The sequence below is a fragment of the Oryzias latipes genome, chromosome 7 (genome assembly GCF_002234675.1).
Source record: "Oryzias latipes chromosome 7, ASM223467v1".
Taxonomy (NCBI): Eukaryota; Metazoa; Chordata; class Actinopteri; order Beloniformes; family Adrianichthyidae; genus Oryzias; species Oryzias latipes.
Window position 1 is genome coordinate 25669220 of NC_019865.2, and position 26633 is coordinate 25695852.

General features: G+C 40.4%; 2 protein-coding genes across 3 annotated transcripts in view; one reads left to right on the forward strand and one right to left on the reverse strand.

The window, feature by feature from the left end:
* Positions 1 to 25593, forward strand: ada (adenosine deaminase). Its single transcript, XM_004071008.3, has 11 exons — positions 1 to 132; positions 3737 to 3798; positions 7778 to 7900; positions 9878 to 10021; positions 10105 to 10220; positions 12352 to 12476; positions 15645 to 15716; positions 16848 to 16949; positions 17170 to 17237; positions 17314 to 17443; positions 24826 to 25593. Exons 1-11 carry the CDS (start codon positions 7 to 9, stop codon positions 24928 to 24930), a joined length of 1173 nt encoding a protein of 390 aa, XP_004071056.2. The 5' UTR covers positions 1 to 6; the 3' UTR covers positions 24931 to 25593.
* The window catches only part of pkig (cAMP-dependent protein kinase inhibitor gamma), a 38457-nt gene continuing 37299 nt past the window's right edge, over positions 25476 to 26633 (reverse strand). The window contains exons 3-4 of one of the 2 annotated variants that reach the window (XR_002290584.2): positions 26203 to 26518; positions 25476 to 26172 (exon numbers count right to left, since the gene is read on the reverse strand). Coding sequence is in view for 1 of the 2 variants with exons in the window: in XM_020704905.2 (XP_020560564.1) it covers positions 26436 to 26518 (83 nt within the window). In the remaining variant the exon portion in view is untranslated. Of the gene's footprint in view, positions 26519 to 26633 lie in introns of both variants that reach the window. The other variant, XM_020704905.2, reaches the window with a different exon arrangement.

Genomic DNA, 26633 nt, shown 5'->3' on the forward strand with positions numbered 1-26633 from the left:
TGAGTCATGCTTATAATGGTGAGGCGCGCTGCGTCAGGTCTCGGATCGCCAGCTCTCTGCTCCGTGCGCATCAGCAAACTCTCCGCCATGGCTCAGTCCTCCCCCGAACAACAAGTGTTCAACAAGCCGAAGGTACGTTTCCAACCGCGCCGCGCACAGACTGGAGAAGGAGGCGGCGAGGCGCGCTTTATGTTGGATTTACGCCCGCTCATCCTACGGTACTGAAAGTACAAGAAGTACTCTAAGTCCATAAAGTACTCACCGGGTCGGGGTGGCTGAACAGTGCTTTCTATCTTCCTCTTTTTTTTCTTTAATGAAAATGAATAAATACTTAAAGAAATAGATTTATATTCTGCGATTCGTGACTCCATAGTTACTCAGGAAGAAGAACCAGACTGCAGACGTGCTTATTAGGCTGCAACTTTTTCCATTGAAAAACCTCAAAAAAGGAAGTTTCTGAATTAAAGAAGTTATGCGCTCTAAGACAACTGCAATGCCCATGAGCCAAAAAATTAAAAGTTATATGTACTTAGGCTGAGATTTTGCATTTATGACCAGGCATAAATGTTTTATGATGTACTTAGGACCTCCACACGGTTGATTAAGCTTTTTCTGAATCATTTGGAGGTAAACAAAGATGCTTTAGGTTCTGAGAGACAAGATTTGGAGTTTTATGAATATCTAAGATGAGCCCAAACGTTCTGTCTGTCAGAATAGGAGATGTTTTGGTTCTGGTGAGATTGTAGCCTCAGTTTCTAGAGGTCGTCATAAATCCTCAGATAATTTTAGCTGAATCATCAGGAAATGTTCTGAGACAATAAATGACAAAAACGTGCACAGAAACAAGGATAAAAGCTTTAAAATGTGGCCTAATTGCTATCTTTATTAATAAATGACAGTGTTCTGCTCTAAAGATGACTGTGAATCCTTTTCAAATTAAAGGTGAGAAATGAAAGAGTCATAAATCCCCCCTGTGCCCTTTGAGTCCTGCACATGTACGGCTCACAATCAGACAGCTGATAACAGAGGGAGAGGAGGGACGAGTGAAAACGCTGAGCTGCAGGTGAGGGCTGCTGCAGCCATCACCTCCGTACATGAATGAGCTGATGAGGCTCTGATACCACCATGAGTGGTCACTGTCCACCTTCAGCAGCCTCGCTTCACCCGCTGCCTCCACCTCAATACAGGGAAAAACCACAACAGAAAGTCTGAACAAACAGCATGACTGACTACCAAGGAATTTTTCTTGGTTCAGAACGTAAATGTCTACATTTAAATGTGTTTGTGTCATGGGAATTAACATACTAAAAAAAGAATTATAATCATAATTATTTGTTTGATAAAAAAACATTAATAAATAAAATTCATCATAGTTTGCCTTTTAAAATTATTTTTCAAGTGGATTTTGAAGGACAAAAATACAGTTGGTAGTAAAATAAGTGATATAAAGTGAGATTTAAGTTCAATTGGAATAGATAAATTATCATTAATTGATGCAATTACCTAAATCTTTATAGTATCCTTGAGTTAAGTTTTATCTTGAAGAATGTAATATAAAATTAAACTTTTCATCTGAGGATTTTTAAATGATCTCAAATAAAAGAGTTGCCTTATCTTCACAATAACTGAAATGTTTCTTTTTAAATCAAAGGAAGTTTTCATGTTCATTTTTTGTCATTTCATTGGAGGTCTGACCAGTTTTTCCTGCGTTGCTGCCATGCCATCACCTGGATCAGGTCATTCCAGGTTCAGACTGATGGAATAAACTTGATGTAGGCGACTGGCAGCAGGCAGAGCAGACCTGGAAAACATGCAGTGCAGTAGATCTCAGATCTGCTGAGTTGGACCTGAGATCATGACTTGAGTTAGACCTGGGTTTCAAAGGCTTGAGGTTTTGGGAATTCTGAACAATCTTACTTTAATCTTCTTGTGTTTTCTCTTCATCACTGCTGCTCCAAAAAAGTTGAGGCTGTCTTTACAAAGCTTTTATATTGATAATGCAGAAACACCAACTGACTCTTAATGTGTCGCCACAAGTTCTTTAAAGAAGCTCAAAGACTGCTTGTGAGAAAAATTATCTTTATTTTAACTTCAGACGTGACTTCAAAGGAATTCATCTGGATGGAGGGATGGATCTTTGGCTCCTAACAAAATTTATGAAAACTTGGATTATACTACACTGTTGATCTTGTGTGTTGATTCTTTAAAAAAAGAGAAAGTTTCAGTTTGAACAAAACAGCAGACACAACACTCTTTTCTATTTATTCTATTATATTTTATCCTTTTAGCCTAGATTGGATAAATCCGACCTAAAGTCCTAACAAAAACATTCTCTGTTTGTTCTCTGACGAATAGATGTTCAAACTTTAAAACATTATTGTTGGCAAATTGTGTGCAGACACGCTTTAATAGCAGAAAATGTGTGATATTTCTCAGCAGTTTTACTCAGCTGGATCACAGTAACTGCTTTCATAAATAACGATGCATTAAAATAAAAAAGCTCCAACGTTTCTTCACATGCTCTCAGTCTGGTGCTTCTTTTTCTCAAGCTTTTTTCAGAAATAAACATCCCTCCTGGGCCTCATATGATTACTCCTTTCAGCACTTTTATACTCCATCATATCTCTTACAAAACACTCAGTACTGTGTGAACTGAAGGAAGCAGCCCAGGATTTCCTGGACACGACGATGAGCATAGCAGCTGTCCTTTTCTGGAAATGGTTCAGATCTTCATCAGAGCTCAGAATGATGGAATCCAAATCCTCGCTGTGTCAGAAAGTCAAGAAAAGGGGGGTCTCCCTTTAACACACGCACAGATGCAGATGGTTTAAGAAAGCGACATAGTTGGATGATTACAGACATGTTATAACAGGAAGTGCTGCAACTCGTTGCAGATCAATCAATTATGTGGAAACTACGAACAAAATGCTTCAAAGAATATGGGCATGTTTCCTAGTAGCACTAACTCTATAAGCTGTTAATAAAGTCAGCAAAATGCATCAAGTTGAACATCTGACTTTATTTCCAAGTACAAAAGAAATGTTCTTTAGAGAGTCCTGGATTCAATGGCATCTTTTGAATCAGCGACGTTTGATTTGAAGGGGTTAAATGTGGACACTCACTTTAAACCAAGGGTATGCGTGAAATTTATGGTCGAATGAATTATTTGGTCACATCTGCTAAAAAACAGTTCCATCTCCAGAGTTTGTGCTCTCCGCTGAGATTTTTTTCTGTCAAAAGGGTAATTTGTCATTGGCTTTGGAATTTCTGAACCCGTTGCACAACTTTTGCTCCAGTTCACTTCTACCTAGATCATTTTCTGAGAGTATTAGTTTGAATCAAAATGTGGTTTTATCGTTGGAGACTCTGAGTCAGAGTGTTCCTCCGGAGGATCTTTCTGAATCTTTTTCACAACTTGAGCTGACTGGAAGTGAGGATTGAGCAGGATCTAGATTAAACTCATGAGAAGTCTGGCCTCCTGCTTTCTTAAAGTGTCTGAGGACCCATTTGTGTAACCGAGGCCTCAGCTGTTGAAGATGATTTGTGTCATCTGCTGAGATAAATCACAACTCTCATCAGAGACCGACAAAGAACGGGGAACACATTATCCTCTCGTACCCTTCTGGCCCCCCAGCCTTTCTGCTCATTCATGTGTTCTTCATCCTCAGTGGGCCGCAGCCCAAACACTGAATGCTTGTGCAGCTCCGGCTAACAGTTTTTGTTTTGTCGTCTGCAGGTTGAGCTGCACGTCCACCTTGATGGAGCCATCAGGGTGCAGACTATTCTGGACGTTGCCAGGTAAGTTGATTTGTTTGATTTGATTTTGTTTTGTTTTTCTGTTAAAGCAACAAAAGGTTGCCGTTCCCTCGTAGGTGAAGGTCACAGAATCAGACATGTCGATAAGCTCAGGCTGTGGAAAATGCTGAACTGACAGGCACACATAGAGCTCCTGACTTTTTTTGTTTTAATCTGATAGTTTATGATTCAACATCAGGAACTTCTAAACATCAAACTCTATGTCCTCAACCCTAAATTCATGTTAGAAGTCTACACTTAAGAACAGAAGAGGTTAGAGACCATCTCTGATGAAAATTACATTTTTGGTGTATTTAACATGTTCTTATGTCATTTTTCTGATAAGGATATAAAGAAAAGTAAGTTTAATATTTCAGAGTATGTCTTTATTCAAATTGATTTGAATTAAGAGCTGGCAAAGAAATGTCCTTTAAAAAAGAGCAGCCACTTGCAGACGACTAGATCCATGAACGTCTTTGTTTTCCCCGTCTGAGGTGGTTTCTGACTCCGAACTGTACGGCTGGAAATTCCCAATATTGCTCGCCATTTTTGCTGGACCGCTAATGTTAGGTCGGGGTTGTGAGGGGCTGTAAGCTAGTGGGAGAGTATGCAAACAAATGGGTGATGGGAAAGGGAGTGGGCTTGCTCTGTGCCAACGGTCTTGGTCACAACTCAGAGGCAAATTTCTGATGAACTCCTGCCGCAGATTTTTTTTTGGTTTTGCCTAAAAACTGCATTATCATAATCACTGGGAATGCTTTTACACTAGATCAAGTGATGATTCGGGAGGTTCTGTGAACTGAGTTGCTGACTATATTCCTTAAAAAAAGTGTGCAAAAAACTATCTTTGATTTTTGTCTCAAAAATGCTGATGACATTTGGTAATGATAAAAATATACAGTTCAAAAAGGTTATAATGAAATTTCCCCGATAAATACAAAAGCCAAAATTATTATTAATATTATAGTGTTACTATAGTATTATTATAGTGTTATTATAGTATTATTATAGTGTTCTCCACTAAACTCTAAAAGTACAATGAAAGAGTTTAGAGCAGCAGCTCTCAGGTTCTCTGAAGCTTTTTCCACCGTGACAGAATGAGGTCACCTCCTGGCATTCAGCTATGGAACCTCAAGAACACGTCAAACATCTCACAACAGCACAAGTCCAACTTTTAGAAAGCACAGATGAATTCTGTCGACTTTGTTTTAGTTACAGGATTTTGCTAACACATAAAGAGTACAGCGACAAACCTCAAGAATGTTCAAATAAATTATGTCAAGTTTAAAAAATAAATAAAATAAAGCTTCTCAGAAGCTGTGACTATTTAAAAAGTTTAAATGAAGATGAGCCACAAAGTCATCTGTTGACAGGACCACGACAAAAGTGAAGATTTTGGTTTGAAAGAATTTAATTGAAACTTTATCAACATGTTTATTGACGCGAAAAATTGAGAAAAATTCTTGTATTATTTCTGCATTTTAAAGACATTTTAAATATTTCAAGACCCTGAAAGCCTCAAACGTCAGAGTGAAATTGATTTAATGCGAGATACATTCCTTATCTCGTATTTGATTGACGGAGTGGGACTGTAACCCTTGTGCTATCCTAGGCACTTTAACATTGGGAGTTGGGTCATCTAGACCCACTAGACAGTGCTCTGAACCTTTTTTCTTCAATGATTTGTGATCTTCACTGGTGTCCATGGATTATATGAAATCTTTCCACCTTTATCCTCCTTTGTCATGGTAGGGAGAACACGTCAATGTAAGGATGGGGTCATCTAAGATAGCATGAGGGTTTAAGTTTGCAGCTTCCACACATTGTCAGTGTCAGTCAACTCAAACCAGAGAGGCTGTGCTGACTCAACATCTCCTTTGATGAAGTGTAAAGTTGTAAAGGACAGAGACAGAGGAATGGACATTTGAAGATTCACTTTCAGCCAAAACTGAACCCCCACTGTGAAAGAGGTCAGCTTTAATCACAGGACCCGCTGCATGATTTATGACTGAAGAACATACAGCTCTGCTGTACGGCGAGCTGAGTGTGTCTCAGTTTGCAGCCATGTAAATGTGGTCCAGGAGAAGTCACCAGATCAAGTTTCTCGCTTGTATTTCAAAGGGATGAAAAGAAATCAGGCCTGTTAAATGACTTATTACAAAAAAAACATACACAATATTACCAGAAGTATTGGCTCACCCATCCAAATTATCAGAATCAGGTGTCCTAATCACTTGGCCTGGTCACAGGTGCATAAATTCAAGCACTCAGACAAGCAGACTGTTTTTACAAACATTTTTGAAAGAATGAGCTCAGTGAATTCCGGCGTGGAACTGTCATCGGTGACAACTGTCATGTTGCCATCTGTGCAACAAGTCCAGTGGTGAAATTTCCTCGCTCCTAAATCTTCCACAGTCAGCTGTCAGCTCTATCAGAACAAAATGGAAGAGTTTGGGAACAACAGCAACTCAGCCACCAAGTGGTGGACCATGTAAACTGATGGAGAGCGGTCAGTGGATGCTGTAGCTCATAGTGCAAAGAGGTCAAAGACTTTCTCCAGTCAATTGCTGAAGATCTCCAAACTTCATGTGACCCTCAGATCACCCCAACTACAGCAAGCAGAGAGCTTCATGGAATGGGTTTCTATGACCCAGTAGCTGCATCCAAGCCACATATCACCAAGTGTAATGCAAAGCATCGGATGCAGTGGTGTGAAGCACACTGGACTGCACTGGACTCTAGAACAGGGGAAACACCTTCTATGGAGTGATGAATCATGCTTTGGTTTGGAGGTTGGCAGGAGAACGGTACATTTCTGACTGTATCGTGCCCAGAGTGAAATTTGGTGGAGGAGGAATTATGGTGTGGGGGTGTCCTTCAGGACTTGGGCTTGGTCTCTTAGTTCCAGTGAAAGGAACTCTGAATGCTTCTGGTACCAAAACATTTTGGACATTTCCATGCTCCTGACCTTGTGGGAACAGTTTGAAACGGGAACATGAATGTGCATCAGAGCACAAAGCAAGGTCCATAAAGACACGGATGACAGAGTCTGGTGTGGATGAACCTGACTGGCCTGCACAGAGTCCTGACCTGAACCCCATAGATCACCTTTGGGATGAATTAGAGCAAAAAGTGAGAGCCAGGCTTCTCCACCAACATCAGTGTGTGACCTCACCAATGCACTTTTGGAGGAATGGTCAAAAATTCCTATAAACACACTCCTCAACCATGGACAGTCTTCCCAGAAGAGTTGAAGCTGTAATGGCTGCAAAAGGTGAACCAACGTCATATTGAACTCTATGGGTTAGGAATGGGATGACACTTCAGTTCATATGTGAGGCAAGGCAGGTAGTATACTTTTGGTAATATAGCGTATATTTTATCAATAAAATAATTATTTATCAAGAATGACATTTTATTTTTAGTTTCACTTCACTTGATATTCTTTTAAATGTAACAATATACTGTAGCAACAAAAACCTGTGGGGGAAACCTAGCTGAAACTTGTTACCAGGTTTCCAGAGCTTCTCCATCAGTTTTCCTCTTTCATCCAGCTGTTTCTTCATTTTAAATCTGTGCTATGACAGTCCCGGGTCCTGTTGTGCACATGTGTTCTTGGAAAAAGCAGTTTTTCCCAAAAAGGAAATCTATTTGGGGGAAAAACAAACTGGATTCCAAAATTCCACTGCCTGGTTACATAAAAAAAAAAGATTGTAGTTTACATGAGATTTAAGAAATGACTTTATTTAAAAAGCCTGATTGGATGCTGTCACTTAATGGCAACATAAAAATAATAGATTACAAAACATAACCTGAAAAATGCTTCTAAAAGTAAAAAAATGATGATCTGACTGCTGTGGGTGCTTCATCACATTGACTTCCTGTTTGTATTTTGAAAACCAGAAGATCAAGAGGCAAATTTCTGCTAGAATAAAACCTGAATTCTCTTTTAAATCTCTGTGACCTTCTCCTGGTTTTTTAGGAGACGTGGCATCTCTCTTCCTGCAACCACGGCCCAGCAGATGAAGGAGAGGATCATTCTCCAGGAGCCCGAAACCCTCACGGGCTTCTTGGAAAAATTCGACGAGTACATGCACGTGGTTGCGTAAGTGCTGACACGTCTCTTTTGAGTTGCATAATTGCAGTGTTTTCTTGCTGAGGCGCTGGCAGGCGGTGCAAAGGCTGAAAGCGGCGTTCTGATGAGTCAGGAATCCACCTTTCTGGAGCTGCAGGAATGTTTACTGTCTGGGTCAAAGTGCGGACAGGACGTTTGTTGCCCTTCCCCTCACGTGTTCCCATACAGGTGTGAGTTATGTCAGGAAGGATGACGCTGAATGGCAGTGACATAACACAGAGGACGGTTTGAAATGCGTTGTCATAGCAACCACCCTATGGGTACGGAAAAGTGATGGAGTCTTGTTTTAAGTCCTGATCCCTTCAGAAAACAAGTCATATTGGCGCTCAGAGGCTGCTCCGTAGTGAGCGCACACAGAAGGTTCAGCAGAAAAGGCCCATGAAAGCCTTTTGCACACAACGGCCTCGACACAAGGGAAGCTGCCAGCTGAGTTCAGCTCATGCAAGGGGGGGGGGGTTGTTCTGGCAGAGGCAGGACTCCGCTTGGTTTTTTTGGAGAAGTGTTGAGAGGACGCCGGAGAACAACACGCATTCAGACCGAGCAGCCAGCATTCAGAGTGGCTAAAAATGCTGGAAGCGGCGTTGTTCTCCGTCATGAGACACGGGCTAGAACGAAGACTCGCCCCACACACACCGCTGTATGAGCAGGACAGACATCCATGTCTGCAGGAGACGCATCACAAGCTTCCTGAGTGTAGGAAAGAAGAACAACACCCTCTGGAGAGAAAAAGTCCTAATTATTAAGGCCGGGCTTTATGTTTCCACTATGAATACAGAATCAGTCTTTGCATTTTTTATCCAATTTCTGTTTATAAAAAACTTTCTGTTTGCGTATAAAAACAGTATTACCATAACTAGCTATGTAACCAAACAAAGGTTAAACTCCTAATAAAAGTTCATTAGTCATCATAAAAAAGATGTTTTGCCTAAAACAAATACTAGAAATTGCTCGTATATATATTATAAAATTATTATATATAATGTATAATTTATATTTTATGTATTTTAATACTTTTATAACATATTTTAAATAATGTTTGCATTTTTTCATTTCTTTTAATAATTTAATAATATGTTATGTACTGTATGTTTTATATTTTATATAGCCTAAATTAAAATATACTAAAGATGCAGTTTTACGTATTTTGTGTAATATTATTTTTAGTTTTTAGTAATTATATTATATATTATAACAAAAAAATAAACTGATGTTGATTTATCATTGAATTTTTTAACTGAACAACCCCTGTTATAATAGTAAAATATGTCCAACACAAGAGGCTTTCAGCTCCTATCTGTCTGCTCAGCTGTTGGACAGGACAAGTAAAAAAAAAAGAACTTTTGAACTGAAAATAACTCAATTTTGTTAATCCATCAAGATTTAGATCAGTAAGAAAAATGCAGAAAAATGAATTGTTGTAAACAGAGACAGGGATAAAAAGTTGAAACTATGTTCATGAACATACTGTTGCATTTGTAGCTGCTCAGCTCTTCTGATCCAAACAGCACTTTTGGTGAGAATTGTTGATGAAATGCATCAGTTCTGATTGTCACGCCAATGACGTACAAGTAAAGTCAATAAAACAGATGAAACCACTGCAAGTTGTTTGTTCACATTAAATAAAACACCACTTATGTGGTTGGAAACGTCAGTTGTATCAACTTTTGTTTACCTAAATATGACACACAGACCTATTTTTGATTTATAATCCATCAATTACTGCAGGAAATCATTGGGAGCGGTTGATGGACTGTCTCCGAGGCTGATAAACATGCGATAAGAAACGCTCGATTAGGAATCAGAAGGGATTGCATTTCCTAGGTTTCTGAGAATCCTATCTAGTTTTGGTTTTGATAGCCATCCCTGCTTTTATGACGGATGGATCAGCTGGCTGTGATAAGCTTATCTGAAGCAGCTCCACTCATCCCATCTGTGTTTCTGTTTCAGAGGAGACAGAGAGGCCATACAGCGGATCGCCTATGAGTTTGTTGAGGACAAGGCCAAGGAGGGTGTGGTTTATGTGGAGGCCAGGTACAGCCCACACCTGCTGTCCAACTGCAAGGTGGAGCCCATCCCATGGAACCAGAAGGAGTAAGCAGATCATCTGTGTTTTTTACGCCTGTCTCCGTCGGGGCGATGAACACTAAACTGCTTCCTGTGATGCTTGTGCCCAGAGGTAACTTGTGCCCAGACGAGGTGGTGCGCCTGGTCAACAAGGGCCTCAGCGAGGGGGAGAGGGCCTTCCAAATCAAAGCCAGGTCCATTCTATGCTGCATGCGCCACATGCCAAGTAATGAACTGTTCACAAAAGCACTGTGAGATAAGGTTCCTGCATGCACTATTTCTGTCTTGTGTCAGAGATCTGCCTCAGATGTCCATGATGGTAAAAGAAAAATGCCCTTGGGGTCAAAGCGGGTGCGGCAGCCTGTCCCAGCAGTCTTTGAGTAGAGTCAGAGAACGCCCCAACACATTTCTAAATGCTACTTTAAGATTTCCAAACTACAAATTAAATTTGCTTTGGACTGAGCAACATTTGGAGAAAAAACATGTGCTCACTGTGACCACACAATGACGTCCACACAAACAGCAATGGTATTTTTGTCAGAACCTCAAGATATTTCAAGCTTTTTTATGTTTTTTTCTTACTTTATTTTGTCTGTATAAAATATTCCACAGACTGGAAACGAGGTAATAAATCATTCTTATACAAATACTTGAAAAAATCATAGTAAAAAAGTTGTTAAATCCATAAAAGGCAGTCTGAGCTTTAGTTCATGTTTCTCCAAGAAAGACAGGACATTTGCACATTTATCCTTCCCCCATCTCTTACGGGATATTTCAGTCAGTTATATTTCAGTTAGTTATATATCAAAAGCATTTATTGAGTCTGTAAATATCAGGGTGTGCAAGGCCTAGAGTGGAAAACCTTGAAGATCTGCTCCATTGAAAATGTTGGTTTTCATTATGACAGTTTTCTCAAACTTCTATTTAAAATTGAATTTCTGAGTATTCCTTTTAATTGTTGTGAATCAGGAGCAACTGAAAAAATGCAGTTTGAACAATAACCTATTAGCTACAAGCTTCCTGCTCCACTGCATTGTGATGGATCTACTTGTATACGATGACATCGATGTACGTCTTTGTTTTCCTCGTCCGAGCTGTTACACTGTTGATGTTAGGTTGGGGGTGTGAGGGGTTGTTTGCTAGAGGGAGAGCATGTAAACAGATAGCTCTCAGCATTAGGGAGGGGAAAAGCGGGGGGGCTCTACTCTGTGACAACAGTCCTGCCCACAAGTCAGAGGTGGATTTCAAATGAACTCCTGCCGCTCTGCAGAAACTATGTCCTAGAAAACAGCACAGGATTTTTGATTTTGGCCAAAAATGTCATATCCCTAATCAAAAAACCACTGGGAACACTTTGAAAATAGATCAAAAGGTGATTGGAGTGGGTCTTTAAATCTCGTCTGTTGATTAAAGAGGATTTAAAACACCTTTATCCACTTTAACTACTTTAAAAACACGTTATTCAGATTGTTACTGGGACGTGGTCCAGGCTCTGACGGTCTGAATCAGTGCTCTGAGCAAAGGGGATGGATGTACGATCACAAAGGAGCTCATTCCAAAGACCTTCCAGGAGCATGAATCAACTTCCAGTCTGTGGTTGGCTATTGCAGGGACATCATTCGATTTTTTTGTGTTAAAACTTCATTTATAGCTACAGGGGCATAACAGAAAAAAAGTATTATGAGACCAAACAAAGAAGACAGCAGACCTGACTTCATTGCCGCTGCTGAGAAAATACTTGAAATATCTTGAATGGCTGTATTTTGCATCCACTTGGTTGTTAGGCTGTGTGTGTGTATTTGTGTGTCTTCTCACTCCAACATTGTTCCTATTTTCCGATGGATGAAGTGTGATCTGCATTTTTCCTTTTCCCAGTGAAGATTATCAGTGTAAACAGGGAACATTTGCTGCTGTGGATTTATTGACCACAAAGGGGAATGTGATAAGAATTCAAAATAAAAGGCCTCATGTTGTTTTTATACAAAAAATATATATAAACCCACCAAAATAACATTATTTATCTTCCCAACATGAATTTCTGAATTAGTTTATTCATTTAATATTTTTCGTTTTTTTTTAGTTTATTAAGGCCTAACAGCCCCAGGTAGGGCATAGGTTGGTTAGGTTTTCTCAGAAACCATAATTTAATATCTCCAGTTTTTTTCATCCAGGCTTCAGAACACGTGTAAGCCCCTGAATATGTGGGTAAGGTTTTTCATGCAGACACACGTCTGTAGATAAGTTAATATAAAACTGCATGCTGGGGCCGGAATGTTACACAGGAAATACAGATGATTATTTCCTGGCTGCTCGCTGTTGTAAGTCTGTGTGGTGATGCTCTGTGTTTGATCCTGCAGGCTGGTCCCAGGAGGTGGTGGAGCTGTGTAAGAAATATCAGAATGAGGGAGTGGTCGGCATCGACCTGGCCGGCGATGAGTCTCTGAATTGTGAAGCGAATCCAGACCACAGGAAGGCCTACGAGGTGAGCATGTTGGAACCATGGCAGAACTGGGTAGCTCGGTTGGTAAGGTGGGAAGCTACCATGCAGGAAACCAGGGTTCGATTCCCAGAGGGGAATGAGCAATGGTACTGGGGGCAATTACCATATCAATGGCGAGCAGTTCACATCGCCCAGTGAGGGTCCTTAGGCAAGACCCTTAACGCTACTGCCTCCCGAGCGCGGTTTCGGCTGCAGCTCACTGCTCCCCAAGGGGATGGGTCAAATGCGGAGAAAGAATTTCCCTTCGTGGGATAAAATACAGTGTATAAAAAAAAAAAAAAAGTCTGCAACCTGTAGAGCTGTAACAGCCACTTGGTCCAGATTCTTATGGACCTAAACCCAGATAGAGCCAAAAAATCCCACTTTACTGTTTAAAGAAATACCATTTATCTATTTTTTGTGGCCATTAAATCATTTTAAACCACCATGTTGTCCTTTTCACTATGGTGTAATAGTGAAAAGGACTTTCGCTTTTGACCTGATGACATTTTCCCCTCATCATGATGAACTCAAAAAAGCTATTTTACCTTATTTGTGCTTCATGAATCCACTAAGGCCCTCAGTATGTTTGGGTTAGCCGGGTTTCAGTCTAACAGATCAGAGAGTTCATCAGAGAAAGGTCATCGGGGGGGTCAGTCTGCTACGTCAAAACAGAGTAATTCATGTTAATTGTAGCATCAGTAGAATAAATATGTTTTTAATTTTTAGACAAATGTAGGATTCAGTTGTTTACTTTTACATGTTCTGACCTCTGACCTGCAGTCATTTGTGTTTTTAACACATGGAGAAGAACCTGATTTATCTATATAGGTTGAGTGTCAAACTGCTTCCTGCTCTGACAGTGATATTGAAATCATGTGTCATATGGCTGGTAAAGTCAGGCTTAACGCACCTGAATGAAGTTAATCTACTGGCTCGGACTCTGTAAGTAGATGAAGGGAGGGTGTGGTAACGCCACCCACTGTTTTGTTTTAGGCCAATTACAATACCTTTTTTTTGTGTCATAGTCATCAGCATCTCTACAGGACATGATGTCCCTAAATGATGACCTTTCGAAAGGTCATCATTTAGGGATTGACCAGGTAACATTGAATCATGCCTTAAAATTTTGTCAGATTTGAATGGCATTAGATAATAATTGATGCCACAACCTCAATTTACTTCCAGTTCTCAGATATTTGAGTTTGCGACGTAAAGGTCGGGTGCTCCAACATTTGCCAGTATAACTCATTTTCTATTTAAGATCACACTCAACTGATCATATACACACAGTCTTCCTCAGACCAGTTGATAGTGATGATGATGATTATGACACCTATTTCTTGAAGCCAGAAACTGATTTTTTCCTATCAGTTAAATGTTCACCAGTACATGACAGGAACATAACAGAACACCCAGACTAACCGATTTCTGCTTAAATGTTGAATCTTCACAGAAAAAAACCCGACTTAGGTTTCCGCTCATATGATTAACTTAGAGAACAGCACGGCGAGTAATCAGATGAATCCGCCTGACCCTGAAGAATGCAGTACAGTTTATTTATTATGCCTCAATGCCTGGACATGTAACACAAAGTTAGGGCTAAAGACTAGCGCCTCTGTCTGGATGAAGGTGTTCATCATAAATGTCAGAGAAGCTAAAATAAAACAGCATTTATGCATTTATTAGAGGAACCATATGTCTGTTTCAGAAGTGTCATAGCTTTCTGCACACATGATCTTATCCGCACATCTACATTTATTTAAGCGTGACAGACAAATTTAGAGGAACTGCATGTGAACCACAACTTCTGTTTGTATGAACTGATGCAATGTTTAAAAGGGAGCAGACAATTATAAGAATTTGCATTCTTCAATTCTGCTCCTTTCCAGTCATGAAAGTTTTCAATATTGTACAACAAACATGTAAACCTATTGGAAAAATCAATGATTTTCATGAAAGGAACAAATAAATAAATGAACTCACAAAGCAGCTAAACTTGTCAGGGACATTACAAATGGAGCTTTTTTGTTTTTATGATCACCAAACACTGAGATCTGACTGTGTCTGATCCTCAGTAGAACAACCAGTGCAAAGACAATCTAAATGCTCAAACTATGATTGATGGAGTACGATATCTGTATACGTTTACCAGATCACAGAGACACGTTTTTTTATTGGTATTTAGGTTCTGACTGAGTGGAATTGTAAAAAAGAAACAAAACAGAATCACTTCAATTATTTTTTTTTTAAATAATTTGTCTAAACTACTTTTTCCAAATGTTGCCCTCTGTGCTTTTGAAGTTTTTGTAGACAAATCATTTTAAGCGCAACAGTCACTCATTCACAATAATAGCAGGTAATAAACGTAAAAGTTTATAAAAAAAAGTATAATTAAAAACAAAAAACTAGGGGGTAACGTTTCACTTCCCGGGTGACTCTTGCTTTAAAGTTAAATCAATTGAGCCACGTCAGTTCACCACGTAACCACTAGGTGGCTAGTAACAACAATAAGGCATTCCTTTATTTAACCCAAATTTTAAATGGACCCAACTTAACAGCAGAAATATTAATACTCACTTTGTGCCTCCAAAAACCTTTTATAACTTCTCCTGCAATTAAATCTTATCTTATCTGAAAAAAAGTGTATTTAATTAACTTATTTTTATACTGCAGTATCTTTAAAAAGAAACTGATCAAATTAATACTGCAGTATTTTTTCCTGGTATGGGTTACTGGATTGACTAATGATAAATCAGAGCCGTTTCTTTTTTTTTTTCTTACAGCTGGCCGTGGGGGGAATTTAACCTCCACCTGCTCCCCCCCCTCTAAACAAGCCCCTGGTTAGGGGCTTCTGGCTTTTTAATGAATGTTTGCAAACTGTCAGACTTATTGTTTCAGATGAAGCTGCAGATACAGTTTTTGCTGCTTATGTCTGTGTTGGCTTTGAGTTACAGAGAAAGGTGCAGCTTTCTTGTAGATAAAGGTTTAGATCTTTGAGGAACAACTGTTGGAAGAGCCACATTCTGGAATTCCATTCAAACACATCATAAAAGCTGTTTGGCTCTTCTTTGGTGACAGGGAAAACATTCCCAAAGAGAACATTGTGAAAGCCAGATGTTTGGCTGAGCTGTGCGCTTGCTGATGTCTTGCATCGTGGGTTTGTGACAGGAGGCGGTTCGTTGTGGGATCCACAGGACGGTCCACGCAGGAGAGGTGGGTCCAGCCTCTGTGGTGAGGGAGGTAAGCTACGCAACAGCATCACACATCTCTGAAGGGAGGAAGTACAGCCATTTGACCTCTTTTTCCCCTTTAGATGAGGGTAAACAAAAGACTGAAGACAGAAACAGAAATATGAATCCAACAGAACGAGACCAGCAGAGTTTTTAGTTACAGCTGTCTCACACGGAACTTTAGTTTCATGGATAAAGTGGCTCCACAGAAACATGAGCCTCTTCTAAACGTAGCAGTTTCCCCTCATTGGTTGATTTCTTTTGCCTTTTACCACAACGTAACACTAAGAGGGCCTTGACTCATATGTGTTTGGTCCACGCATCTCATATTCTGCTTTGTTTTGATGTGTGTCGCTTATTTGAACCCTGGTCCACCTCCACCTCTGAATGTAAATTGATGCAATTACAAGTTTGGTTCACCCACATAATGAATCAGTCATAAAAAAAAAAACACTGAATGGGAGTTATATAAGCACTGCACACTTTGATTAGAGAAGGAATGCCCCCTTTTGTAAATCAGAAGAGACATTAACAAAGGAAATAAATAAAAGGTCTCATTGAAAGCCTGTTGAATTGTCAATATTTTGAATTTACATAATGCTACACATTTGATAATATGGGGAATTAGTGGCAACTACAATAATAGGTGCACACTAACTGCTTCCACAGGATTAATCCTGAAAGTTATGAGATCTTGTGATCATCTGGAGAGCTCCTTGAATTTGTAGTTCTGGAGCCTGGTGGTGCTACCGTCCAGATAAAGGAAGATGTTGCTTATGACCTTAGAGAAGGAAGTGTTAGGTGTTTCAATGTTAAAGGAAACTTGACCCATCTCAACTGGAAGTCACTCATAAAACATGAAGATATTCATTGATTGAGCTAAGGGAAAAGGTGAAACCTAAAGAAAGGACAGTAAATTTGTTTAAATGAAAGGCCAGAAGAAATCCAAGTAAAGAAAGAAGTCTGCAAAGCAATTCTTTTACAAATCACAAGAATTTGAGAACCAGTCTGGACATATTTTGTCAAAATTCTTTGCTCAAAGTCAGGGGAAAAATCAAGATTCAGTGATTTGCAAAATGCCACACATCTGATTATTTCTGTGGTTTTCCATCTTTTCCGTTTCCCCTGGCTGACATTTCAGGCTGTGGAAGTGCTCAAAGCCGAGCGTGTTGGACACGGCTACGGAACATTGGGAGACCCGGATCTGTACAGAGAGCTGCTGGCTCAAGATATGCACTTTGAGGTAACACCCAGTCCACTCTTATCAGCAAAACTGTGATTTATCTGTTTAAATGTAAAGGCGTCTCTTATCTAATCAACTAAAGTGGACTTTATCCTTCATGTTATAATCCCACACTAGAGGGGAGGGGAAGGCCTCAGAAAAGAAACACTGACCCCTAGTGGACGCTCTGTGCGTCATTCTGTGGAGGCTGATGTGAACAGGTGTGCTGTTCTGCCTGCAGGTGTGTCCTTTTTCCAGCAAGCTGACCGGCGCCTGCAACCCAGACTTCACCAAACATCCTGTCATCACGTGAGTGTCGTTCCTGTCAGAGTAAAAGCACTTTCACTTTCAGCTGAACTAAAAAAAATGACCTCTGGTGCTGCAGGTTCATGAGGGACAAGGCCAACTACTCTCTGAACACAGACGACCCTCTGATCTTTAACTCCACCCTCAACTTGGACTACTTCTTAGCCCACAAACACATGGGCTTCACTGAGGAAGAATTCAAGCGACTGGTGAGAGAAAAATCACTTTGTCTGTACTTTAAAGGACAGACTTTTTGTTTCATAGAGCAGTAAGGAATGTCCAATGCTCAAACATCAGCTAAACAGCCTCAATATTTTATGTTTAAAAAAACATTTTAGGTCAAATTATTTTAGTGCTGGGTTTAAAAAGAATATTTGTCCTGTTTATTTAGTGTTAAGTGACTAAATTTGGTGACACAGCAGTAGATAGGTGCTTTATTCTTTGTTTGATTGATTAAGACAAAAAATATTTATGGACGTAAACCACTTTCTGTTTATAAATTAGGGCTTACAGCATAGTTCACGTCAATTAGTTTAACCCTTGTGCTATCTTAGATGACCCCGCCCTTACTTTGGCGTGTTCTCCCTAACATGACAAAGGTGGATAAAGGTTGAAAGATTTCATGTAATCCATGGTGTAGGAGCTAAAGGCCTAGAAACTATTTAACTAAGTTCTAGCTCCTTTGATACACTGAGATGTGCGACGCCAGAGTTGATTGACGCGCCAAGCGGGCTGTCGTTTCCTTATACGACGAAGAAAAATGAGTCTTTTACTCCGATCAACTTTGCATTACTTTGTTTCTTTTATTAATTTACACTACTGAACGGATTGGACTACTCTTTTGCTTCATTTCCCGCACAAGCGGTCAAAAACCATTTCTCCATCTGGCTCATGCACACCTGTGTGTGGTCAGATCATCAACCAATTTATAATTGACAGAAAAACATGAAAACAGCGACACCCACAGGACATGTTTCTCAATAGGGCTCCTACACGCCGGCCCCTAAATTGTTATACAATTGAATAACAATTTACAAATACCTCTCAAAAAGGAGCCAAACATAGTTTACACTTCTTGTAACAAACAAAGTTTTGATATGGGCCTGTCGATTACATTAGATTTAGTTTGTAGTTTCACAGATCGTACAAGTCCCCTTTTGTCTGAATAAACTTCTAAGACTTTGCCAAGTAACCAGGAACCACGGGGAGCTGATGAGTCCATGATTACAACTATATCCCCGACTAACAAATTCCTCTTCCTTTGATTCCATCCATTTCTGTCTCTCTTGGAGTAAAGGCAAATATTCCCGTATCCACCTTTTCCAGGAAAGATCAGCAAGATATTGTACTTGCTTCCAGCGTTTTCTAACATACTGGTCTTGTGGATCAAATATTCCAGGGGGTAGAGCAGGTTTCCTCATGAGAAGAAGAAGATGGTTTGGTGTAAGAGGTTCCAAGTCATTTGGATCATCAGACATCTTCGTGAGTGGACGATCATTTAGAATTGCTTCTATTTCACAGAGTACTGTGGACAGTCCATCATCATCCAGTTGCTGCTGCTGTAGAACTGAACAAAGAACCTTACGAATCAGGCGGATTAAACGCTCCCATACGCCTCCAAAATGTGAAGCTCCTGGTGGGTTAAAACTCCACTGTGTTCCGGCTTGTGTCATAACTCTTGCAATTTTATCTTGGTTTATTGCAGACAACGCTCTTTTTATCTCTTTATTGGCACCGATGAAATTTGTGCCATTATCCGATCTTAGCTGCTTCACTTGTCCTCTTCTGCTAATGAAGCGACGCAAAGCATTAATGCATGAATCTGTATCCAGAGACGTTGCAACCTCCAAATGCACGGCTCGGCTAGCCATACAAGTGAAGATGACCCCATAGCGTTTACAGGTTCCTCTTCCTCTTTTCACTTCCACTGGACCAAAGTAATCAACACCTGTGTTGGTGAATGGAGGCAGATCAGGAAGGATTCGTTCTTTTGGAAGATCAGACATTTTTTGTGTCACTGGTCTCCCATGAAAACGTCGACAAAATAGACACTCTGAAATTACTCGCCTCACCGCAGAGTTGGCATTTGTAATCCAAAATCTTTGTCTTACTTTGGAGAGTGTATAAGCCCGACCGCCATGACCAAGACGTTGATGTATGTATTTCAGAATGAGCATAGAGATATGCTGGTCCTTAGAAAGGATAAGAGGATGCTTGCTTTCTTCGGGCATTGCTCCTTTGCACTGTCTTCCACCTACTCTCAGAAGTCCATCATCCATGATGGGATCTAATTTGTTGATCGAACTTTGTTTACTCACACTTGAGTTTGTCATCAATGCATGAATTTCTTTCATAAATCGCTGCTGCTGACAATAGCGTATGATGGCCAATTCAGCTTCCTTCACGTCACTCAGTGTTAAGAAGTCAACCTTGCCAAATGTTGCGTCTGTTGCAGGTGTGACATTTTTCCCCTTTGTCCTTGTGGTTTCATCCTGTACAGTTTTCAACTGCCTTCTCTGTTGACCCTTTTCCAACAGTATGGATTTCAGTCTAAGGATCCAGGCAACCGCAGTCGTTAACTTGCTCCAGTCTGAGAAATAGGCAATCAACTTCTCTGTAGGGTTAGAAGCATCACAGCCACTGATTGCATTTACAGTTTCTTCTTTTCTGACCTCTTTGTCATTAGGATCAACTGAAAACTTTACATCTTCTCTTGACATCTCTTTGTCTTTTGAAACCTTTTCATTAAACTCATAGCTGTACTGACTGGACAGCAATTCCTCAAGTTTATTCACAGAGATCCTGTTCACTGTAGCAGAGCGGGGGCGCTCCTCCAAAACACCACTGTTTCTATTCAGTGGACCATTGACGACCCATCCCAACACTGTCTTAACGGCATATGGTCCATTTCCATTGCTGTTAATAACTTCCCAAGGCTCCAGTAGCTGGGGGGCGTTGGTACCTATTAATAGGTCGACTTCTGCATTTATTTTTGGCATGTGAATTTTTGACAAGTGAGGATGTTTCTTCAGATGTTCAGATGTTGCCATGCTCTCAGTTGAAACTGGCATTTTCCTTTGTGTCAATACTTCTGGCAGAGGATAAAAATTATGGTCTTCTACACCACACACTTCTAGACCAATCAAAGAGTAGGCTGGAACAACAGTCTCCTGTCCCATTGTACGCAAGATAAATGAAGTTCTTCTACCAGTAACATTCAGCTTTTGCATAAGATGTTCTGAGCAAAAAGTTGCTGAACTCCCAGGATCCAAAAATGCATGTTTTTTGATGACACAATTTCCCTTTTTTGCCTTGATCTTCACAGGAAGTATAGATAGGGCACAGTAATCCACTCCGGCCCCTGTATGTCCACATGTTGTCTGTAAGGTTGGTTTATTCTCTATGGACTCCTTTGACTGCTCTGCAGCTAGGGGCTGTCTTTTAATGTGGAGCACAATAGGGTGCATTTGACTACAGGCCTCACATTTTAGCTGCTGCTCGCAGATGCGACTCACGTGACCAGTGCTTAAACATGCAAAACATAATTGTCTATCTTTAAGCCACTGAATCTTGTCTTTATGTTTCATTATTGTAAAGGCTTTGCAGTCTTCCAATAGATGGCCTTTTGCACAAAAAACACAGTTAGGAAACTCTTTGTTGTTGCTGGGTTTTTTAAATACACCTGATGTTACTGTAGTGGCCACAGTGTTTCCTTTGAATCCAAACTTAGGAAATGACTTGGGTCTTATAAAGGATTTTGTATGAGCAATGTTTGATAAAGGATCTTGTATGTTGCCAAATAGAGGATCAGAAAGAATTTTTACATGTCGTTCAATGAAAGCGACAAGATCAATGAAATGAGCTCTGTTGTTGGTTCTTTCCATAACTTCATGTGCTGTGACTCTCCAATGTTCTCTCATTTTGTATGGCAACTTTGAGATTAGCTCTCATATTTGCAGGCATGTCAAGTTCTTGCATGTGCTGAAGCTCCGTCATAACATTACAACAGGAACGAAGGAATAAAGAAAATGCTTTTAGAGCTTTAACATCCTCAGCTTTTATTGTTTGCCAAGCCAACGCCTTTTCATTGTAAGCTGTTGCTATTTTATAAGGATTTCCAAAGTGGTACTGAAGAAGATCCTTGGCCACTACATAGCCATGTTCAGGACTCATGTGTTGACAGCTACGCACAAGTTCTTGTGGTTGTTCCCTTGTAAACTGTTCCAAATAGTATAAGCAATCGGCTTTTCCTGTTTTTGCTTCCACTCCTTGCTCAAAAGCCTTGATAAAACTTCTATATTCCAGAGGATCCCCTTCGAAGATGGGAATAGTTCGTGGTGGTAGAGATGTTGAAAGCTGCTGTTGCACAAGTGCTGATGTTATTTCATTTTGCTTCTCCATTATGTTAATTATGCGTTCATTTGGTGAGTTCCCAGTCTGTTCTTGTTGGTTATTGCTGGAATAATGGTAGTTAGTTAATTGCCTTGTGTGATCACTTAAAACTAGAACTGATGAATGAGATTGAGTTTGTTGAACCGTTTTTTGCTTGTTGTGCTCTGGTTGTAGACTTATGCTGTGTTGATACTTGACAGCTGACTCCATTTGTTTGGTTTCCTTTGGTATTGCATCCATAGTCGGTTGTTGTCCCTTTGAAGTATTTTGATAGGCTAATTTCCATGTTTCTGGTTTGTATTCCTCCGCTGAAGGATTTAATGGTGTTTTAGACTCCATTTGATGCCTTTGCTTCTCAAAGTAAGAATTCATTCCATCGGCTTCATTTTCATACTCTTCATCTGCAGCTCGCAGTACAGCAAGCTTAGCTGTGTAAGCTGCTAGTTCAGCCTCCAAGTCCAGTTCTTCCTTTTTCCTCTTGATTTGCAGTTCTTGTTCCTCCAGAGCATGTCTTTGTTTTAGTGCAGCCATACGAGCAATCAATGCAGCTTTGTCTGCTTGAGCTTTAATTCTTGAAGATGATGTTCCGCTTGATTTACTTCTCAGACTAGGCTTACTTTCAACATTAGAAATACTGTCATTTGGACCAATGTCATCTTCAGCATTCTCATTTTTAAACACATTTTCCTCATTCACAGAAATCCATGTTGTACCCTCAGAAATACATTCATTATTGAACAACATTTTGGCTTTAAACCATGTTTCATGTTTTTCACATTCATCGGATGGCAATAAACCCAACAAAGATTCATGCATACATGTGGCATCATTACAAACCTCAACAGGTTTATCAAGAGCTATTTGAACCTTTGTTTTATCACCTTTAACCATTAAACTTTGCAGTGATTTCCTAATGTTGCTTGCTTTATTTAATTTCAGGTTTCTGTTATTTTGTAGCCTGTCCAGTTTATCAGCGAGAGCTTTTGCAGTCAGTCTAACCACTCGCTTTTCAGCATGTATTTCATTGCCAGTCAAACTATTAGTTCTGTTCGCGGTGCACGCTGCAGTTCCCACTGTTACGTCTGACGTTGCGTCGCGCGTCTCCATGCCAACGCAGTCTTTTATTCAACAAGTTTTAAAGCGCTTATTGAGCAGTCTCGTCAATCAGTCAACCAATGCATTGGATTTTATGTCCAGTTATGTGTGCACACTTTTTAAATGGCCATTGAAGGTGTAGCGCTACTCATACCTCTGGGTTTTTGAAGTGTTGGGCGCCGAAAGCAGAGCTGAACTTCACGGACTGCTTCAGTTGTCGGCTCTCTTCCTTGTCCAAATCCACGAATTATTCCAAATGTCCACTCCAATATCCCGATCGGATTCCAACAGAATCGTAGGCTGCGCTGGGTCTTGCTGATCTTCTCGCTGTCAGCACTCAAACAATCCAGCGATGCTCCGAACTGGCTTCCGAATCCCGAGATTTCCATCAATCCATCCAAAGAAATGAGAGGTTTTTGACTAATAAGTGTAGGAGCTAAAGGCCTAGAAACTATTTAACTAAGTTCTAGCTCCTTTGATACACTGAGATGTGCGACGCCAGAGTTGATTGACGCGCCAAGCGGGCTGTCGTTTCCTTATACGACGAAGAAAAATGAGTCTTTTACTCCGATCAACTTTGCATTACTTTGTTTCTTTTATTAATTTACACTACTGAACGGATTGGACTACTCTTTTGCTTCATTTCCCGCACAAGCGGTCAAAAACCATTTCTCCATCTGGCTCATGCACACCTGTGTGTGGTCAGATCATCAACCAATTTATAATTGACAGAAAAACATGAAAACAGCGACACCCACAGGACATGTTTCTCAATAGGGCTCCTACACATGGACACCAGTGAAGATCACAAATCATTGAAGAAAAAAGGTTTAGCACACTGTCTAGTGGGTCTAGATGACCCAGCTCCCAACGTTAAAGTAACTAGGATAGCACAAGGGTTAAAATATTTCTCAGAAATCTCTAAAATTGTTCTGAACCATTGACTGTATAATTGACCTGGAGTGAGTATGATGTCACCCATAGAAAATGACTTCCAGTTCAACAAAATGATGTCACTTCAGTCACCATTTTTATGTGACATGGAGGTCGCCATGTTGGGGCCAGTAATCGTCAGTAAGCAATGATTGATTGGAGTTGGTCGGAAGCTACGTTCACGTTGTCCTCAGCAACACGCGTTCAAGCCACCACTTCCAGTGTCAAGTCTACAAGAACACGCGTGTTTCAGCCATTCATGTTCAACACGCAGCTACGCACGTTTTTACAACTGTTTTTGGGCTCGACGTACAAAACACACAGTCACTGAAGTCGAACCTTGACCAATCAGATTTATTTGGTAATGACTTACGGATGGCACCCCTTTGCGGCAACCACTGCCTGGTGTGTCCGTAGCTTGAGTCATCATTTCTATGGCAACCATTCACACCGATCAGTGAGCCTGTTGGTAGTCCACATCTCTACCATTTGAAACCGGCCTCAGCAGAATCAATCATATGTTTTAAAAAGTTCCACCTGAGACTACAGACTTTATTTCAGGAATCTGAGTGGTCGGTTTATAACTTCAATAACTTGCAATAAAGAAAATATATCATGAAAAAAATTAGGATTGGCAGAACGTGTTAAAAAAGCTAAAGTAAGAATGGTTATTCTGACCAATAGAATGACTGATAAATGACTGTTTATTTCTTAATAGAAGTCTAAAGGATTTTAGCTTCTTAGAACCAGCAGGTACTTCCTGTTTGGAACGCCAAGGGGGAGGGGTCACTCAGTCCAGTTCTCTTATACAGTCAAGGGTCTGAACTCCTCCTTGTGTTTGTAATTTGAAGTTTTTAGCACCATTTCTGTCACATATTAATATCAGGTTCAAGTCTCTGCTTCTAGGTATACATTTTCTTATCTGAGATCAATAAATAAATAAAGTCCCTTTCTCCAGTCCATATTTTCATTGGTAAATCCTGAGAAATTAAGTTCTTATGTTTTGTTTTTGCCAGTCAATATGTGATCTATTCACTATGAGGCATAAAAGTCATAACATTTACTGATAACTGAATCATGTCTTTGAACGCCCCTTAAAATTAGGATTCAGGTCCTGGATTTTTGTACTGAAAAACTCATTAAACGTTTGTGTTGTGTTGTTTTTTTGCAGAACATCAAGTCTGCAAAGTCCTGTTTCCTGCCAGAGAAAGAGAAGAATGAGCTCCTGTCCAGACTGTACGAGGCGTATGGGATGATAGAAAGCACCCCCTTCTAAACTTGAGTGGCATGTCAGAAGATTTGATCTTTTCCTCCACTCTCCTGATAAAGTGGAACATCTTAAGTAACCAGACCTAAAGCCTTTAGAAGATCCAATGTGGCTGCTGCCTTGACTTCATGAACCTGCACGATGCCGGCTGGTCCCCGCTCAGGTCTTTTAGCTTTTGTTTTTTTTAAAAGTGCTTTCTCTCAAGTCAGGTCCTTCTGTCCTGCAGTTTAAGCGTTCATGTTTACAGTTTTTCTTAAAAATCCAGTGAATCAGGGAAGCTTTTTATCAGTCAGCACTTATCAAGTTTGAGCACTTTGTCGACCTGAGCGTTGGGTGAGACGGCAGGCCTTCAGCAGGATAAAACTCATGCAGTGAAGTGGGGGGGCTGAAAGCCCTGCACACCCGACTCCAACTAAGCAGCAACATAAACAGCTGTTGTTTTTTACAATACTTCAGTTCTAAACAGCTTAATGCCAAAAGTGTAACCATATCTTTGAACACAAGATGGCAGCATGCTCTCATCTGTTCGCACAGCGGATTTGATAATTACTCTGTTTTCATGTACATATTTATTCAAAACTTTACAGTTCATAAAATGAAAAGCACTTTTATTAATACATTTATAGCACTTTTGAAGGGCATATCCTACCGAAATAAAAGCTGTTCAAAGTTGCCGTGTCACTTCTTTTAATAACTACCGAGTTTTGTTTTTATCAAGTTTGGCAGATGCTCCGACAGCTTATTGCACAATCTGCACAGCTCTGCAGACAAACAGCTGTTGCTTTATCGTAGAAAAAAAAAGATAAATGGGAGCGCAGGGGCCACAAGAGTTGGAAATGTAAACACAAAACTCCCTGCAAGCATCCTTAGGTGCATTTATTCCCGCACATATTTGTGGTTCTCATTAGTTCTGGTTAGCTGGGGCTTCCTCTTCTGCAGCTAAAGGCTGGATGCATCTCAGAAGACAACACACGCTTGACAGTAACTCATAGGTATTTTATTACACAAAGGGAAAGTCTATCACAAAGTTATCACGGAACATTTAGCAATAAATATGAAGACTGTACACGACGGTGAACCGAGACACTGTTGGTTACTACTAAAAGAAACCATGTGGCAAAGACACTGCAGCAGTCACAAACACACGGCGAAAGAAAAACTACAAACAGATGATCATGACACGCAGCAGGCCGCCGCACAAACCACCCAACTCAGTCCACCTCCACAGTCACTGAGCCAAAGTCTCTGGACCTCCTATGAATGGCCAACAGGGAGTAAAGCCAAACTGCATCGTTTTAAATGTCTGTAGGATCCCTGTGATGGGTTTTTTTTTGTCCTATGAAGAGAAAAAGGCGGCGCTCAGAGCGGCTGAGGCTTCAAACGGGCCGGCAGTGAGCCTGCAACCCCGTGTCCATTCAGGACAACTTAAACACCCCCTTTTCATTCCCATCTTCTCCCTTTCTCCTGCTTCTTCTCCACATTTTGCTGCCGCCCCCTTCGGAGTGCAGGGGATCTTAGGATGGGCCTCCCCCTCCCTGCGTCTCTTGGCTGATGGAGCCTTCTGTCGGGGGGGCTGGAGAGGGTCCTGGGTTTCCTTCTGAGGACAAAAGCAAATATAAGAAAAGTTATGGATCTAAGGTTTATATTTGAGGGCAAACAGGGCCAGGGATAATAAGCAGCGTGGGACAAAGAGCAGAATCCTGAGGAAGGAA

Bases quoted from the DNA above. Each gene is read 5' to 3' on its own strand.
- ada (XM_004071008.3), top strand. From the start codon at position 7: ATGCTTATAATGGTGAGGCGCGCTGCGTCAGGTCTCGGATCGCCAGCT. The intron at 10,221-12,351 runs GTAATGAACTGT...TTGATCCTGCAG, and splicing joins CTGCATGCGCCACATGCCAA to GCTGGTCCCAGGAGGTGGTG. The intron at 15,717-16,847 runs GTAAGCTACGCA...CTGACATTTCAG, and splicing joins CAGCCTCTGTGGTGAGGGAG to GCTGTGGAAGTGCTCAAAGC.